General features: G+C 42.2%; 2 protein-coding genes across 5 annotated transcripts; one reads left to right on the top strand and one right to left on the bottom strand.

Annotated features, from left to right (window-relative positions):
- Positions 1-1134: 1134 nt before the first annotated feature.
- NDC1 (NDC1 transmembrane nucleoporin) lies at positions 1135-15604 on the bottom strand. 3 transcript variants are annotated; one of them, XM_083742632.1, is made up of 18 exons: positions 15471-15604; positions 13392-13512; positions 12736-12837; positions 12157-12331; positions 11081-11219; positions 9739-9847; positions 9323-9374; positions 8079-8211; positions 7682-7774; positions 6566-6647; positions 5723-5881; positions 4474-4731; positions 4228-4346; positions 3662-3712; positions 3043-3106; positions 2440-2540; positions 2090-2250; positions 1135-1401 (listed from the first exon to the last, which is right to left on the bottom strand). In XM_083742632.1, the coding sequence occupies exons 1-18, from the start codon at positions 15516-15518 to the stop codon at positions 1338-1340; spliced, it is 2031 nt and encodes a 676-aa protein (XP_083598758.1). In that variant the 5' UTR covers positions 15519-15604; the 3' UTR covers positions 1135-1337. The 3 variants fall into 3 exon arrangements, with proteins under 3 accessions (XP_083598758.1, XP_083598757.1, XP_083598756.1); XM_083742631.1 differs by having other exon boundaries at positions 4474-4725; positions 15381-15550; XM_083742630.1 differs by having other exon boundaries at positions 15381-15550.
- Positions 15605-15623: 19 nt separating this feature from the next.
- On the top strand, positions 15624-17182 carry TMEM141 (transmembrane protein 141). 2 transcript variants are annotated; one of them, XM_083742710.1, is made up of 2 exons: positions 15624-15709; positions 16489-17182. In XM_083742710.1, the coding sequence occupies exon 2, from the start codon at positions 16561-16563 to the stop codon at positions 16951-16953; it is 393 nt and encodes a 130-aa protein (XP_083598836.1). In that variant the 5' UTR covers positions 15624-15709; positions 16489-16560; the 3' UTR covers positions 16954-17182. The 2 variants fall into 2 exon arrangements, with proteins under 2 accessions (XP_083598836.1, XP_083598835.1); XM_083742709.1 differs by lacking the exon at positions 15624-15709 and adding an exon at positions 15928-16059.
- Positions 17183-17867: the final 685 nt, after the last annotated feature.

Here is a 17867-nt window from a genome sequence, read left to right on the forward strand (position 1 = left end):
CATGGAGACATAATTGAAATAAAGCAGCTGGTCCTCCTGAGCTACTAAATCTGGTGAGGCACTTGAGAGCGGTCACTCGCAGAACCCTAAAGTGGATGAACGAGAATTGATGGGGTGTTCCGACTGATCTGACTTCCAGCCTCATGATCCCTTTCCTGTCACATCATGCTAAGCCGTCAACAAAGTTTGAGAAACTAGGTTGTATTGCAGATCAGCCTGTCATTAAGGGCAAAGCAAGACTCTTTGGATGAAAGGGGGAAATACATGCTATTTACATGTAGAACAGCGACCTCTGGTGGTGAACCAAAGATATAGCCAGACCTTTTTATTTATTTATTTATAAAAGTTTATATATTTACCATCATTTAGAAACTGCAACATCAGGATGGCGTGCAGCACAAAAACAATCATTCAAATGTATGTAAATTTCTACTTATTCTCCAATCTGTACAGCAAAGAATATCATGTTTGTCTGACGTCTTAATTTTCTTCATTGAACAGGCCACCCACAAGATAACTTTTTATACTGGATGATTCAGCATTAGAATCCTCTGCATCCGCACAGTGGCTCTTCAAATGATTTACGGGCCCCTCAGCTTAAATAGTGAATTCAACCTGCTTTCCCTGGCAGTTCCCTCGCTGCAAGAAGTGAGGTTACAGGGAACCAGGAAGAGGGCCTTCTCAGTAGTGGCGCCTGCACTGTGGAACGCCCTCCCAGCAGATGTCAAGGCAATAAACAACTATTTTACTTTTAAAAGACAACTGAAGGCGGCCCTGTTTAGAAAAGTTTTTAATATCTGATGCTGTATTGTTTTTAATATTCGGTTGGAAGCCGCCCAGAGTGGCTGGGGAAAGCCACTTATTATGAGAAGACAAGTGCCATATCAGTAAATATCATGTAGAAAAACCCATACCCTCCTTCAAATAAGAGAAATCTCATATATCGGGGGTGTGGAACAAATGGCCCTTCAGATGTCATTGGACTCCAAGTCCCATCAGCCCCAGGCAGAATGACCAACAGTCAGGGATGTGTAGAGGTGTTGCCCAAAATGTCTGGAAGGACACAGGTTCCCATTATCGGCCATACATAAATCATAATAGCATTCAACTACTGCACACCATCATTCATTTAAAAAAAACAAAACACTTTATTATACAAAATGTCAAAAACGTATTCCAAGTGTTTCAAGTACTTCTGTTGACAGTTTAGTCACCCCCACGACTTGCAATTAAAGTACACCTCTGGAAAGTCAGTAGACAGATCAAATCAGTTTCAATTTGTTTTGATCTGAGGCAGCATTATTCACCTGTTAACAGCACAGGCAGTTTGACTTGAACTATTCCTTGAACTCCAGGAACTGCTGGAGTCTTTTCTTGACTTCTGCAGATACTTGCACGGCACTGGAGAACAGAAAAAACACAAAACATATTTTGCAGACCTGCTCCCCAAACACTTTAATATACAAAGTTCGGAAAAGGTTTGCTGACTTTCTTAAAAAAACATGAAGCCTAAACAACCTGGGCAAATAAATGTAGCTCAACATTATCATCCCTCTGCTGTCACTTGGAAATCCAAGGAAATGGAAGGATAGTAATGCTGGGGTCAACTCATGGTCTAGCAGGGTAGTGGCATGATAAAAGGCTTTTCAGTTGCTATCATGCAGCTCCTGGTTTCTTCAAAGCACCGTTAGGCTGCGTATACATTATACTTTCAAAGCACATTCGAAGCACATTTCCCCCCTACAACACTGTAGCTTACCTCTCACAGAGTTAGAATTCCTAGTAATCCTTAACCAACTACAGTGCCTAGAATTATTTGAGGGGGCAAATGTGCTCTGAATGTGCTTTCAAGGTATAGTGTGTATGCTGCCTTAGAAGAACATTTCTGTACAAAGTTACACAGATTGCTGCGCATAACAATTTGTAAAATCCCTGGCAGAGAGCTCTTTTATTTTCTCTACGTAGAGTAGAGCATGGTTCCTGCTAACCTTTTATTTTCATTCATTTGTGAAAAGAGATGGAAGCCTATGGTACATCTCATTATATTTAGAAATGAACATTAAGGCAGCTTTATGAGCCCAAACCTCACTTTAAGTGCTCTCCAAAAGTGGTGATGATCCGATAGATTGCAGTTTTCAGTGACGCTCTTAAGGCAAATCGAAGGGTTTTGTAGGAAGTGTCTGCCAGACTTCCTGAAATCCGGGGGGGTTTGCTGGAAACATGAGGAAGCTTGAACTGCTTGTCTACCACCTAGGAAGGAAATAAACCAACAGGAAACTTAAGCACCAATATCCTCCTGACCTTATCAGAACTTTCTTCTATGGTTAAAATTCGCTTGAAAAAAGTCATGGCAAAACCAAAACCATTTTTTTCCTAAGTCAATTAACATGTTAGGAGTTCATATCACTTTTTTTCAAAGAAGAAAGTAAATCTCCTCACCTCTTGAAGAGTTAGCAACGTATTCAGAATAGAAGGCAGTGTTGTTTGGACAACTCCATATCTGTCTTCGGTAAATGAAGCTGCTATGAGATGCGACAAACCTAAAGAAAGGAATAATTTGTAGTTTGGGTAACTTGTTGCTTAGTATGGGATTGTAGCACAGTGGGAAGCAGAGGAGAGGGCACAGGGTGAAGAAAAAGCTGTGGGTGGAGGAGGGCCCTTTTCCCATCCTTTGGACCCCCTGGGAACTCTACAAACCAGCTGTACCTGGAACTGGGTGTGGAAAGTGCAGGTGCACAGCTGTAGGCAGCCTGAGGAAGTGTCATCTACCTTGGGCCTGCCCGTACAAAGCAAGTCTAGAGTAAGCGACGAGGGTGATGTCTGATGTTTCCAGAAACTCTTCTGGTTGTGAGGCTTTTGTGGGTGAGCTGAGAGTTTGTTTCAACCCTGGGTGAGAACCCAGAAACTGAGAGGGAGGGTGTGCCAAAAGAAAAATGAATTGATGTTGCTGAGTGAATTTCACTGCAAGGTTACCACATAAATCAAAGGGAGCAGCATAAACATTCATCTGAGAGCCATTTCCAATATGAAGAAAGTGCTTACCTTCCAAAGCCCAAATATGCATTTGGGTATCAGAAAAGAGAGCCTGAATTGAAGCCTCGGGGTTCTGGAAAAGAGAGAAAGAGAGAGAAGTGTTTTTGCAAACCCTTTAGCCAACCATATAAACAGATAGATAGGTAGCCGTGTTGGTCTGCCATAGTCAAAACAAAAAAATTCCTTCCAGTAGCACCTTAAAGACCATATAAACAGAACGTTTCAAATATAGAAATAAAATGAACTAACCAAAGTTTAGCCATCACGAGCTCTGCATGAAAAGTTAATCTGAAAACAGTTTCAGTGCTCAGTGTATTAACCCTATGAAGACTAGTATTTTGAAGCTAAATTTTCAGTTTACACAGCATTTGTTTCAAGGATCAATGTACCAAGTCCTAATTCAGGGAAGAGGGCCCTATCCCCCTGCAAATGTCCTATCAGCCCCAGACAGCAGGGCCAATGGTCAGAGATGATGAGAGCTGCTTTCAGGGAAACAGGTTCCCCTATCTTGTTTGAGTTTAATAGTTATGAGCATAGATTTCATAGGAGTAGTTCAAAAGGCAGTAACAACAATAATTCTTTGCTGCCCAGTTAAATTTCGATCACTAAGTCATGTCCTCATCCTTACCTTGCTGAAAAAATACATTATCAGTACTCGTTTTGATAAGAAGGTTTTGATCTGGAAGAAGAAAATATCAATGAAAAGACAACGGTACATCTTTGGCAGATCAAAATGATATTTATTCTCTGTTTAAAAGTAATCCAAAACTTTTAAGCTTCACTGGTTGACACCCCAATCCTAAAATGAGTTTGTTGGAACTAATTCCCAACAATTTAAAACAGTATGCAGGTCCAAATAAATGCATTTCAGGTTTTATCTTAGTCTTTCTATGGTCTAGATATTCTGAACTGCAAGCACTGCATTTGACAGTGGTTTATGTTCTGCCACCCACATTTATTTTAATCAAGAGCTTCAGTAGAGTAGAGGCTTTAATCTTTGGAGTTGTGTCAATGATGGGAACAAAAATGTGCTGCTTCATTGCAGTGATAGGAGTTGCTATGAAGTGGTCATTGCTGAAAGTTTACAGATTGCTTTAGGAAATGCACTAAACTACATTACAAAGCGCTGGGGAAATGCACAAGACAATAATGCTGGTGGAAGTATTGACTCATTAATTGCCTGATTTCGTATACCTGCTCTTTCTTGCTCTGCAGCCACGTATAGATAAAACTTGGTTGTACTGCTACATTTGCACCGCCTGCAACAGCACTCATTGGGTAGGGTTCAGGAGAAGAGGCTGTCCACTGCAGATCTACAAAAGAAATCCAAACTGTTGGTTCCCCCACCCCTTTTTTAAAAAAAACAAAAAGCCTAACTGGGTGTCCCAGTAATTAAGTAGCCAAGTGCTCAAACTAAGATTGGGAGAGAATAAATTCTACCTGAACTTGTTGTCCATAATTTTGGCCCTCTCCTCATAATATGGGGACTTTGGACAGATCCATTCCAAGGAGAGTTTAAATCCAGCACGCCAGCCTTGCGACTCAGAGGAGTGAAAGGTGACCCTAAATTGCTCCTGACGTCAGAAGAAGGGGATGTTTTCAAAGGCAACAGAGATGATTTGACCAGAGAAGGCATTTGGGTTCGAGGAAGCATAATGGACCTTGGAGTATGAAATGATGTTTCTTCAGCAGCTGCTCCTGGCAAATAAAAATATTTTACAAGAACTCAAAATGGTTTATACCAACAAGTAGCATTCACTAAGTCATGCACTTTGCAAACCTAATGTTTTAGTTACTAACTGACAAGAGATCCAAATCCCAGCTGGACAGCAACAGGAGGCGATATATTCCTCAGGGCTGCTTCATACTTTATTATACTTCAATTTTTCGGCTGTGGTCTAAACCACTGAGCCTCTTGGGCTTGCCAATCGGAAAGTCAGCGGTTCGAACCCCCGTGACGGGGTGAGCTCCCATTGCTCTGTCCCAGCTCCTGCCAACCTAGCAGTTTGAAAGCATGTCAGTGCAAGTAGACAAATAGGTACAGCTGTGGCAGGAAGGTAAATGGCGTTTCCATGCACTCTGATTAAACTGTGCTTCTGCGCGCTCTGGCTTCTGTCACGGTCCTCCGTGCGCCAGTAGCGGTTTAGTCATGCTGGCCACATGACCCGGAAAACTGTCTGTGGACAAACACCGGCTCCCTTTGCCTGAAAGCAAGATGAGCATGAGCGCCGCAACCCCATAGTCGCCTTTGACTGGACCGTCCAGGGGTCCTTTACCTTTACTTTATAATTGTTTACTGGGGGGGAAACACTGCTGTAACACAAGCAAAGCATGAAGGGCAGATGCATATCTCATGATATAAAGTGGACAGAAACCACAGGGAGTTCCCTAGCACATTTTCACCGCAGGCTGAGCAATGTGTGCCTGTGAACATGGGTTTACTGTAAGAAAACACCAGCACAACCATGGCAAGGCAGCATTCCCACATAAAGTCTGAAGGTGCTCTTTACAAATATCCACTGGAATGTGCGTTTTTTAAAGAAAAAAAATCAGCAAAAGCTCCCAATGCAACTGAAACAATAAATCACTACCCCTTTTGAAATAAGATTGTCCCCGGACACCCATTGGCAGGCCCAGCTGTGATTTGGAGACTCAAGAACTGCAGCATTGCAACTGATTCGTCCAGTACCTGGAGGGCTAGAGGGCTGTCTCATGTCCCCCACAGACTGCTGTTTCAGCCTCCCGTTTGCAGCTGCGGCCTCCTGGTGCATTATCAGTTTCTGTGTCAGATCACTTAAAAGTTTCAAGCACTCCTGGGAGATTGAAGTCCAGTTGTGAGGGTGTCCACCTTTTACAGACAAGCATAATGTCTAGACTTAAAAACTTATTATTATTAATTACATTTGTTAGTCACTTTATCTTGCCCAAGGCAACTCAGAGCAACTTACAACCAAAATAATCTAGCCAATTTACATAGCGTGAAGTAGCCCAAAACAGGGGTCAGGCTATTATGCAAGCCCTTATATCACAGTGAAGTATGTGAAGTAAAAAAAAAAAAAATCAACTCAAAATATCAACCCTTTAAATGCCCAAAGTTGTGTTCAAACTGTTAGGCCATGAATATAGCAACATCATATAGCCATCAGAAGCTAGTCAATAAACACTGGAACATCAGGCAGTGGAGTGAGGCATTTCCAACGTATTTCACAGAATTGTATTGGGGTCCAAAAAGCCCAAATAAAATATGCATAGCTGCATTACTTTTAAATGCATGCGACAAGCACCGTCTGCTTTGCCAATGCAGAGAGGAAACGCTGTTTGTACACAATCCATCTTGGACCTCCTCATACCTTGTTTTGGACACAATGGTGGTCAGCATAAGATGCTTTGTATAAAACCTACCTTTCCTCAGTAGTATTTGCTAAATACAACAATGAAAACAGAACAACTCTCCTCAAAGTCAGCTTCTTACAGAGTACTTCTCACTTTCCCCTTCTGACTTAATGGGTCATAGATATTTTTTTCCAAATACCTGGCTGGCTAAGGCTGAAGACCTCTTGACGCCGCACAGAAGAATACTGGGAAAGGAACATCAAGTCCTGTAAAGCCAAGAACTGCAGGGGGAAATGTTTAGAAGTATTAACAGCTGTAATGTTTTTACTCGAGTTTTATCTTTAAAATTCCCTTCACTCTGCCCCCTCAAAATAAATTTAAAATTTAAAAATTGTCCAGTAACACCTTAGAGACCAACTACGTTTGTTCTGCGTATAAGCTTTCATGTGCATGCACACTTCTTGAGATACTTCTTCAGATACAGGTATCTGAAGAAGTGTGCATGCACACGAAAGCTTATACCCAGAACAAACTTAGTTGGTCTCTAAGGTGCTACTGGACAATTTTTAAATTTTAAATTTATTTCGACGGCGTCAGACCAACACGGCTATCTACCTGAGCCCTCAAAATAAATTATTTTCAAATTATTGCTTTTTTTCCAGACACACCTGAGAACTGCATTTTCATTAAGTGCTAGATAAGAGACAAAGAGCTTCAGCCATTTTAGGTATGCAAGCAAACGTATAAGAAATTACTTTGATACGCAGACAGATTTTTGCACTAAAATGTTGCACTGGTGAAGCATTTGGCAGAATCTGATTGAGCTGCTAGAGTTATGGAAATGGATGGAGAATGGAAATGGATTTATGGCTGCCATTTGCTAAGCTGATAAGGCAAGCCAGAAAGAATGGCCTAAGGAAGGAGACAATAGAAGCATTAGGGACCTAGGGAAAGAGGGGTTCGGATCCCAAAACAGAAGCACAGCGACTTCAGAAAGGGGAGGGAGAAAGAAATGATCCAGAGGAATAAGGGGGGGGGGAGGAATGTGATGGGGAAGGAAAACCTGGAATAGGGCAAAATAAACTTATGCCTAGAAGTTACAGAGGTGAGAAAAGATTACATTCCCACAGTGATCTAAAAAAACAGTCAAATCCTTGGCTGCAAGCTTCTAGTGTGAATTTTATTGTTAGACTGAGAAATACCTTGCATGAAACCTCATGCTTTATCACTCAAATTTTACTCAAATTGCTTCTATTATGACAAAGACTACGCAAGAGACAATTTAACAAGTCTGTGTATTTAACCAAACTCATACCTTTATAAGAGGTGGGGGGTTGCTGCTTAAAATTTTAGGTAAACACTGGTCGGTTTCTTCCGCAAATGTCGGCTGGACAGGAAAGTGATGTGCCTGAAAATGGAATGCACACTAGCTGAAGCTCGCCATGAGAAACACCCCTTTGTCAAAATTAATAAGAATATATACTGTGAACATTTGCAAGCCTGGTCAAACCAGCAAAACGGACAGGCTGTCAACCCAACCCAGCCCTGACAAGAAAGCAGGGGAAAGGAATATAAAATTATCCAACTGAAAACCGATTAATCTGATCCCAAGAGTTCCTGCTGTGCTATACAGAAAGTATAAGAGCATTCATACATTGCTTTAAAAACAGAAGAGGTAGTAAGATTGTATGTATCAGACATACAGCACCAACCTCAGTAGCATAGATTCTGAAGAGCAGCCATGCAATGTACCAAGTCATCAGAAGAAACACGCCACATAGCCAGCTGTGGTACAGAAGGGAAAAATCCAAGAGACCAGCCATCGTGTCCAGAGGATGAAGTTTACTGGAAGGCCAGGGGGGGAAGCCAACTCCATTAGATTGTATTTTTTGCAATGAGCAGTATATAAAAACAAGCTGGTCTATATCAAAAGGGTCGCTTTTGATATACGCTTACACAACACAACAAATGAACTATGCAAGTGGAAATGTGATTCTAATACTTCTGTTGTGAAAGTGTTTCCCACACGATTGCTCAGGGCATAGTGGAAGTCATTTAGGACATTCTCCACTGACACAGAATCAAACAGACTTAGTAAGTCCACCAAGGATGCCTGAGAAGTCTGTTCTTTGTTACTTCCCACTGCCAGAGAGGATAAGGTCACCATCATTCCCCAATGAGCCTCAAACATCTTTAAAATCTCCCAACACTGTAAGAACTATCCCTGGTGGAAAGCTTTAGTGTTCAGTCTATTTATCCTACTCCATGGAAGAATATTATTCTCTTGTGGGCACCATCAGACTGGTGGGGTGGAGCTGGAAAGTTAGTTTTGAAGCTCTGTACGACATCAAAGCTGCATGTGACCTTGAATGGCCACCAATAGCAGAAAGGACGCCCATATCAGGGTGGAGGGAGAGGCCAGGTTTCTTTTTTACTTAACACATCTTGTTAGAAAGAAACATCTGTGCTAGACCACCCTCAATAAGAATCCAGAAACTTCAATTAAATGCATCACTTTTCACTGGCAGGAGTCAGTGAAGTCAGGGGAAATATTATACCACTATTTTAGTATTTGCATAAGCATTCCTATTGTATTCTGGGCTCAATTAAAAGTGTTGGTTTTAATATCTCACTGGCTAAACTCCATCAGCCTACCTGAAATGTTTCTACCCCACCTGAACGCTAGGAGAACTGCAATTTTAAAGCATGAAGTCTGAGCTTGTTTCCTCCCTACTCTTCCTTCCCCATTCTTTCTTCCTTGTGTGTCACATTATACGCCTGAAAGCGGGGACAGTCTTGCTAGGCTGTTTTGTTTTTTTCAAGCTGCTCTGGGAGTGCTATTTCCTAAAGCATGGGGTAGGAATCTGACAACCTGCAAAATGTACAAGGAGTTCCTCTATTACAAGATGAAGAGTTACAAATTCAATTTATTTATATATTTATTATAGGTACTAACCTATCGGTCTGAAGGTTCATTGTGGTAATTATCCATGCCCTTGGAATATAACCTAAAATGCCACAAATTGGGGGGAAATCAAGCTGTAAAAACACAGTTGTATTAACACTTCCATAGAGGAAATGTATTTCTGGCATAAAAATATATTACCAACAGAAATTTGAAAGTTTTAAGGAAATGAAATGGTGATAAATTGGGGCAAAACTCTGCTACGCAGAGCATTTTCCCCCTCCCCTATACTGGCCTTTGTAAACCCCACAAGTTGGGCATGACTATGGCAGCCAACCCTTATGTAAAGCCCCCTCCCACCCCAATTCAGCAACTCGTTATCAGGGAAACGCTGCCTGACTTCCCACTCGTATCATTTACAGAAAAGGGGGCAAGGGGAGAGAAGTAAAATTACCAAAAATTATTACCAAAGAAATAGTAAGCAGCACAAAAGTTTCTGACCATATAAAGCGACTCCACGCAACTATGCTTTGCAAGCAACGGAAGTGATCTCCTGAAGCGCAGGTACTTGTATTGCTGAAAAAGATTGGGCAAATGTTTAACAGCAGAATATTCTTATCCGCATACCATATATCAGACTTTGGAGTTAAAAATATGTCACATTTTAAACTCAGAAATGATTTCAGATACTGCAAGATCCTGATAGATATTAAGAGAACATTTTCTTCTATTTTAGAATTACTCTCTTCCCAAATATTGTATTACTATAGGTTACTGGCTTGGATCCAAAGGTGTCCTACATGAGTGGAAAGGCACTTCTGTGTGTGCATGGCAGCCAAACCAAATTCTTCTGATTTCACCATCCTGCTACAGCTCCACTCTGCTGGATTCTAGGGAATCCCCAAAATCCTCAGGGGCATCCTTTGCACGGAACACAAAGGCTTGTAAAGGGGGAGCAGCCTAGAAAACACTATGGGAAAAACAGAGTTCTCTGGATCCAACCCACTGTACTGTACAGCATCAAAGCCCAACTATAACAGGGTGACAGACAATCTCAAGAATCCTTTGTTTGGATCCTGAGAACTGCAAGCGGATATAAGAGATCGTTGAAAGAAGGAAGCTCTGCTCATATAAGGGGTTTCTGTCTGATTTGGGACAATTTTGCCTACCGACTGCAGACGCCCACATCACAAGCCACACCATCTAGGAGTCCCAACAGAAGTAGGAAGTCTCCTTCTTCAAGTTCTGCTCATATTTCTTGGGTCCCCACCCACTATGCTGCAGCTATGCCCTGCAGGAAAATCCTTCCTGGACCCAGCATGATATGACTTCCCTCCAAATATGTAATAGTCATGATCACGTAAAACGTAAATAATAATAATAATAATAATAATAATAATAATAATAATAATAAAGGTAAAGGACCCCTGGATAGTTAAGTCCAGTCAAAGGTGACTATAGGGTGTGGTGCTCATCTCGCTTTCAGGCCGAGGGAGCCAGTGTTTATCCAAAGACAGCTTTCTGGGTTATGTGGCCAGCATGACTAAAACGCTTCTGGCACAACAGAACACTGTAATGGAAGCAGAGTACACAGAAACACTGTTTATCTTCCCGCCACTGTGATACCTATTTATCTACTTACACTGGTGTACTTTCGAACTGCTAGGTTGGCAGAAGCTGGGACAAAGCAATGGGAGTTCACCCCGTCATGCGGATTCAAACCACCGACCTTCATGATCACATAAAAGCAAAAGCACTACAGGTGGCCCGGTGTTTGAGTTCTATTCCTGCTGATACTTGTGCACTTACCTGTATAACTGGAAATGGAAGGTAGTTCAAATTGTTAACTAGGTACCGAAGGCTATAGCTGTAACCCATAAAGGCTCCAAGAAGCAAGAGGAAGAGGTGGTACTCATTCAGGCACACGCGCAGATCAGCATCAGCTACACTGAAGCAAAGCAGTAATTTTAGCCTTTAGTTGCACAGGAAGATAATAACATTCCACCTTTAAGGAAATGTTATCCAATTTTGCAAAATTAAGGTGGCGGTGGACTCATTCCAAAACACTGTCCAGCAACTATGAAAAAAAGTTTTACTCTCGTTTATCTATTACATAATAAACAGACTGAAATACACATTCCCCAACTTTATATTCAGTTCGCCTTGTAGATATACATATGGTACTGCAAGGAGGTGCTCATTTTTAATTACTGACTTTTAAAAAAAGTGATAAAATTGCACAAATATTGGGAGGCAGTGGCAGCATTCTGAGCACTATCCAACAAATAACTGCAATCGACTATAATCCTTATGGGATCACTGGCTGGAGTTAGCTGGTGTGAGAACTGCATTTTCTCAGCAACCTTGACTTGCTTCCTAAAAATAGGGAAAAGGCTACAGAAAAAGGTGCAGCCTCTTTGGAGTATTTTAATCCAGGTTTGTAAATAATTGCATGTGTTATTTTTAGTCTGCAAAAATGTTACTAACTTCCTATACAAGCTACAGTATAGGGGGAGCCCTTTCCTCTATGGCCTTCATGGAAATGCAAGCTTCTAGCCTTTTGGCAGGCTAGTCGTCAACAAAAACCCTTATACTGAGGAGCTTAGAAGAGGAGAGATGGCACAAACGCTCCTTCCTCCACCAAGTCTCTCTTTGCCTCACCTGTGGGCTACAAGGCTACTTTTATCTTCTGCACCCAAAGGGTCACAAGTACACAGCAATTTATTTCTCAGGAAACATTTGCTTGCACACATCTTCCTACTAGCTTTCTATACTTGCAGCAAAATGAGAATCACCTAATGTGAACTATCTGGCAGCATTTCGTTATTAGCATTCACAAGAAGTTACATTTTAATAAACAGCTCTTGAACCACTCCCAGGGTTACCTTTCTGTAGCTGTGCAGGGTACAGATAAGAAGAGAAACTTCCCCTTCGTCATAACTGCTGCACACCAAGCTACCAGCATTCCCATTACAGCATGAGCAACGGAATGGATCACTTGCTGCGGGTGGATAATCTTGCTTATCAGAGCTAACCGAGAGCAAGGAATAGAAGGCACAACTGCAAAGTAAGAAGGCAAATAAGAACATTTAACTACCTCCTGACTTAAAGAATATCATGTTACGTACATACTTGTGTCACATTTCAAGACACCACATTCAGGCAATCACTGCCCCACATTTAAGCACTTGTGAGTTCATTATAGGATAGTGAATTCTTTAAAAAAGCCAAATCAGACCTTCAGGAGTGGAGAATGGTCTTTAAGGATTTAGCACAGTATTTAGAGTTATTCCACATTTATTAATGTAGAGCTGTAAGAGCAAAGGTAGGAAACTAAGTTTCTACTGACACACAAAGAAACAGATTCCAAAGTTTAAAAGAAAGCCTAACGTTATGCACAGAGTTAAGCACAAATCAGCAAATCAAACGGCACTTTTTAAGTTGATGCAGCTTTCAACACCAACCTGCATGAAACTCAACGTTGAAGATGCTTATTACCAGTATGACCACAGACATTAGCAGTATGCAGAAAATAACGTAGGAGGTATACAGGTCATTGAATGAGCCTAAGACAGGAGAAAAAATATGAATGAGAAGTACTATACAACAGATCTACTACTAGATCTTAGTGCCTACAAGGTTGGGCTGAGACCTTGGGGGTCTTTGGTATCTCTCTCATCTCAGCCATAAACTCAGCGATCACATTCACACATCACACCAAACCATTCTTGTTGCTGTTATTACTGTTATTACCCCGCCTTCTTCCCAGTCCAGAACTGGTAATTCCAGAGGTAACTCTGATAATACCTCTGGCATGTCTGGATGGAGGATACAGAGGGGTGTGAGAGTGTGTGTAGGAACCAGCCTACTGTACAAAGGCACCATTTACATTTGTTGCTTTACCCATTTTTGCCTCTGCCATGCCCCCCCCCCATTGGCATGGGGCCCTCAGGCTGAAAAAAATCTTCCCCATCCTTGCTCTACATGTAATATGAGAACACTGGCCTAAATGTTAGGGGTGTTGTAAGGATTGCTGTGATAACATGCCCAAATAACGTTGAATAAAAAACCGCATAAATACTGCTCTGTAACATTTGTCTCAGGCAGGGCACTGACATACTTGTGATCCATTGTACCGGGTGGAAGAAGTCAATGCTGCTAATGCTGATGAAGGCTGCAATACAGAGAGGAAGCAGCAGCACCGACCAAGCAAGGCTTGCAGCTGCTCTCCATCCCAAGATCTGGAAAGGAAACAAAAACGTATCCAAACACAGACTCCATAAACCAGGATGTAGATGTAGACAAATTGCCCATTTAAACAGTTACTCAAAATGAACCTCTCTCAAGACTGGTGGAGAGAGAGGTGGGGGAAAGAGAAATAGTACTTTTGGAAAACTTTTAAGTCAAAATGATTTATTTATTCTTTTAATTTGATGCAAGAGTTTGATCACTTTCGAATCATATGCAGTTTTAAATGAACAATTTTCAGAGGAAAATAAGTAACAGTGTTTCCATTAGAATTGAAGTGGTGAGGGAATGGGAGTTTTCGGAGGAGGAAAACAAGAAAAAAATATTCTGAATCTCAGAAGTCAGAACAGCAAGAGGGATCACTGCGCAGTGAAAGCTGTTCTGGTTTCTGGGATAGCTGCGCATCCTGCATTTGCTCCATAAGACGCACACACATTTCCCCATACCTTTTAGGAGGGAAAAGGTGAGTCTTATAGAGCAAAAAATACGGTAAATCTGGCTGCACCAGAGGTAGAAGAGGGACAGCGGGATTATGTTCATTTTAAGTATATGTAACGACTGGTGCCTACGTTTCCATGTTTTCCTCCTCCTTCCCTGTATATTTTTCCTTGTGTGCATGTCTGTGTGAATTTTAAAGATTTTGTTTGTTATTGTCTTATGGATCTCATGCTATCTTTCTGAAGGAAGGAAACCAGCTGGGTAGATGGGGCTGCACCTTGTCCCTCTCAGGAACAACTGATTTTCTAGAAAAATAAATTTTATTAATCAAAACAAACAAACAACTATTGACTGAGGCATGAAACCTGCAATGACACAGTATAAGAAAGCAAACTACCAGCTCTTATTTGGGCATTGGAGAAAGGGGGTGAAGGATGAACATATAGGCATGGGCAAGAGGTCATCATGCAATCTGACTGAAGACCCGAAGACACAATGAATTTTACGGGTATTTATATGTAAAGACACATACAGATGTCATGAATAGCTCTACATAAAGTCATATTTGGCTGGTACAATTTTGAAATTAGAGCAATTGCACATATATGTCATGAAAATCCAACAAACAGCTGCAAATCCCCATGTTTGGTGTTACCGCTTAATACTTTCCAGTGGTGGGCCAATTTTTCAAGGATAGCAACTGGTAGCACTTTCTTAAGCCAGCTGTCCTCTGTGGACATTTGAGACATCTTAACAGCTGGTTGTTGTTTTATACCATTATAAATATGAGCAACAACCCCTGCTCCGCTCCCACCTAGAAAAGGTTGGTGCCACCTTTTCCTGGCAGCATTCCTCCGCTGTTATAGCAGCATGCATGCAGAGGTTCAACGAAGACAGCCTTTCCCAGGATGCAGATAGGTAGCCGTGTTGGTCTGCCATAGTCAAAACAAGAAAAATTCCTTCCAGTAGCACCTTAAAGACCAACTAAGTTAGTTCTTGGTATGAGCTTTCGTGTGCATCTGAAGAAGTGTGCATGCACACGAAAGCTCATACCAAGAACTAACTTAGTTGGTCTTTAAGGTGCTACTGGAAGGAATTTTTCTTTTTTCCCAGGATGGAAAGGGCCGAACGACTTCATGGAGCAGCAACTTCTGCTTCAGTCTAAGGCAGGAGAACTAGCAAGCCGAAACAGTACTGTAAAGTAATGGCAATTTTACTGGACCATGCTCTCATTTTAAAAAAAAAACCCTACTCCAGTTTAACTTGCGTGCAGTCCTCTTCAGTTCTCCCCAAAAGATAAAACTGAATGAATCTTGGAAGTTTTACAAGGCTGTGCTTAAAAACTATGGGTTTATTGGAGCCAATTCAAAGCGAGGCTCCCCCGCCCACTTGCCAAAGGGAGGAATTGGGAACCCATTGATACCTCTGAAGCATGAAGTGACGTTACGCAAACACGCATTAGCTCTATTCGGGTGTTCGTACATGTGCTTAATGCGCGCGCATTCATACATACATTTAGCTGTTCCCGCGTTGAATGGAACATCATCCCTCGCCCTCCCATGCCGCGAGCGGAGAGGAACGGCTTCAGTTCCCGGATGCTATCCCAGGGAGCCCTGCTCCCGTTGCCAAGAGCAGGGAATAGCTTCAGTGACGTTAATTTAGCGCGTCCGTCGTCGGTTTGGCGCTTCAGTCAACCGTTCTCTAAGCGGAAGTTTACTTTCTTACGGAGTCCCGGTAGAAAAGGGGGAGGAAGTAAGTGAGATGTGCCTCTGTTTTCTTTGTGCAGATTTCCGATATATTTTAAAATATGTTTTGTGTGTTTTTTAATAAAAAAATCATTAAATATTTAATATATACAATATAGTATTTTAAAATATCCATTATATAATATTGTTGGCATCCGTCCCTCTCTCGAGACAATGGAAAAGCGCAAGCCTGGGCAGTGTGCATGGAGGTGCTGGGCTGCCTAAATGACCAGACCCCCCACCTCGGCCTCGCTTTCCTTCGTCTCGAGAGACAATGGAGTGCTCCTCCGGTGGTGAAGACAATAGCAGCACCAAAGTGACCTTCCCAGGGTGCAAGTCTGAGGAGCGTTTATGGAGGTCCTGGGCTGCTCAGAAAACACAATCCCTTTCGGGCCTCGCTGATGTGGTCCAAAGGAAAGCAAAACAGTACATTTGACACCAGGGTGGCTGCAGGAGTTGACAGAAGGAGGTCTACAAGGCACCGTCCAACCATCTTAGGCACTCTGCTCCTGATTTGTCCCGCAAGGCAGTGGACAGAGATTATTCCTCAAGGTTTACTCCCAGCAGGAGGAATGCAGTTTGGTTTCAGCACACATAATATGATAGCAGAGCAAGTCTACTGCCAGATGGATGGAAAAACAATTAAGGTTTATTGGAACTTCTTAGTTTCCCATGTCTACTGATTAGCAATAAATCTTTGAGTGAACCATGCAGATGAAAATAAGCTTTTGAAAAATATGTGATTGCTAATGGTCTTCTCTCTGAACTCTTTATTTCTCATTTTAGCACCTCAGAGGATCTGAGGGGTCCAAGGCACAGGTGGAGGAGGGAGTGTGCAGCTTGGAGTCTGCAGCTGAGATGGTGAACGTGGGGTTGTCTCGTGTGGACGAAGCGGTGGCAGCCAAGCACCCGGGGCTACAAGAATATACTGCCTGCCAGTCTTATGCATTCATGAAGGGCATGGGGACATTTATTACAGTCTCCGGGATGGCTTTTGCTCTTCAAAAAATCATCCGGAAGATTCACTACCCGCTCCAGTGGAACATCCTGCTCTCCTTTGTTGCAGGTTCAGTTGCAAGCTATACAGTGACTCGATGGGAGACACAGAAGTGTTCTGACTTATGGATCTTTCTGGAGAGCAAACAACCCAGTGTCCCAGATGTAGCCAAAGAGAAAGTGCCCCATGTGGACCCCCAGAAGGAGACAGAGGCCGGTGCAAAAAGGAACAAGTATGGAGATGTCATGGACTAGCCTGAAAATCCTATTGCAGAAATTTAACGCCTTTGGCTCATGGAGTCAACCCATTAAATTGGGGGGGGGGGGTCAATGGATGGAGGCAGAGCAAATGACGCTACACAACTTTTCAAAGACATCTGAAGCAGCCCAGTATCAGGAAGTTTTTAATGTTTGGCGTTTTTATTTGTGCTGGAAACCCAGCCAGATGGGCAGGGTATAAATAATAAAATGATGGTGATGATGATGATGATGATTTCTTTCACTATAACTCCCCCATTAACTTCCCCACTAGTTCTGATATGGCAAAGATAAGGCTATAGTATTAGCAGTGAATGTCCAATTTCTTGTTTAATACGAGCCCAGTCTGCGACCTTCTTGTGCTGGTTCTGTCACCCTTAAAGGTAAAGGGACCTCTGACCATTAGGTCCAGTTGTGGACAACTCTGGGGTTGCGACGCTCATCTCGCTTTATTGGCCGAGGGAGCTGGCGTAGTCATGTGGCCAGCATGACTAAGCCGCTTCTGGCGAACCAGAGCAGTGCACAGAAACGCCGTTTACCTTCCCGCCAGAGCGGTACTTATTTATCTACTTGCACTTTTGATGTGCTTTCGAACTGCTAGGTTGACTTGCAGTCAACAAATACAGTGGTACCTCGCAAGACGAATGCCTCGTAAGACGAAAATCTTGCAAAATGAAAGGGTTTTTCGTTTTTTGAGTTTCTTCGCAAGACAGATTTCCCTATGGGCTTGCTTCGCAAGACGAAAACGTCTTGCAAGTTTGTTTCCTTTGTCTTGCAAGTTTGTTTCCTTTTTCTTAAAACTGTGCATTCACTTTGAGAAGCAACTCATAGCCTTTTTTGAGGTTTTTGAAGACTGGTGATTTTTGAAGCTTTTCCAAAGTCCGTGCTTCGCAAGACGAAAAAATCGCAAG

Source organism: Podarcis gaigeae, assembly GCF_964106915.1.
Source record: "Podarcis gaigeae genome assembly, chromosome: 6".
Lineage (NCBI taxonomy): Eukaryota > Metazoa > Chordata > Lepidosauria > Squamata > Lacertidae > Podarcis > Podarcis gaigeae.

What these genes read in the sequence shown, in the direction of transcription:
- NDC1 (XM_083742630.1), bottom strand. Translation starts at nt 15,518, where the DNA reads ATGGGAGGGCGAGGGATGATGTTCCATTCAACGCGGGAACAGCTAAAT. An exon ending in ACAGCCCTCTAGCCCTCCAG is followed by an intron (nt 4,732 to 5,722) that starts GTACTGGACGAA and finishes TTTATTTGCCAG; the next exon opens with GAGCAGCTGCTGAAGAAACA. An exon ending in CGTTGCTAACTCTTCAAGAG is followed by an intron (nt 2,251 to 2,439) that starts GTGAGGAGATTT and finishes TTTCCTTCCTAG; the next exon opens with GTGGTAGACAAGCAGTTCAA.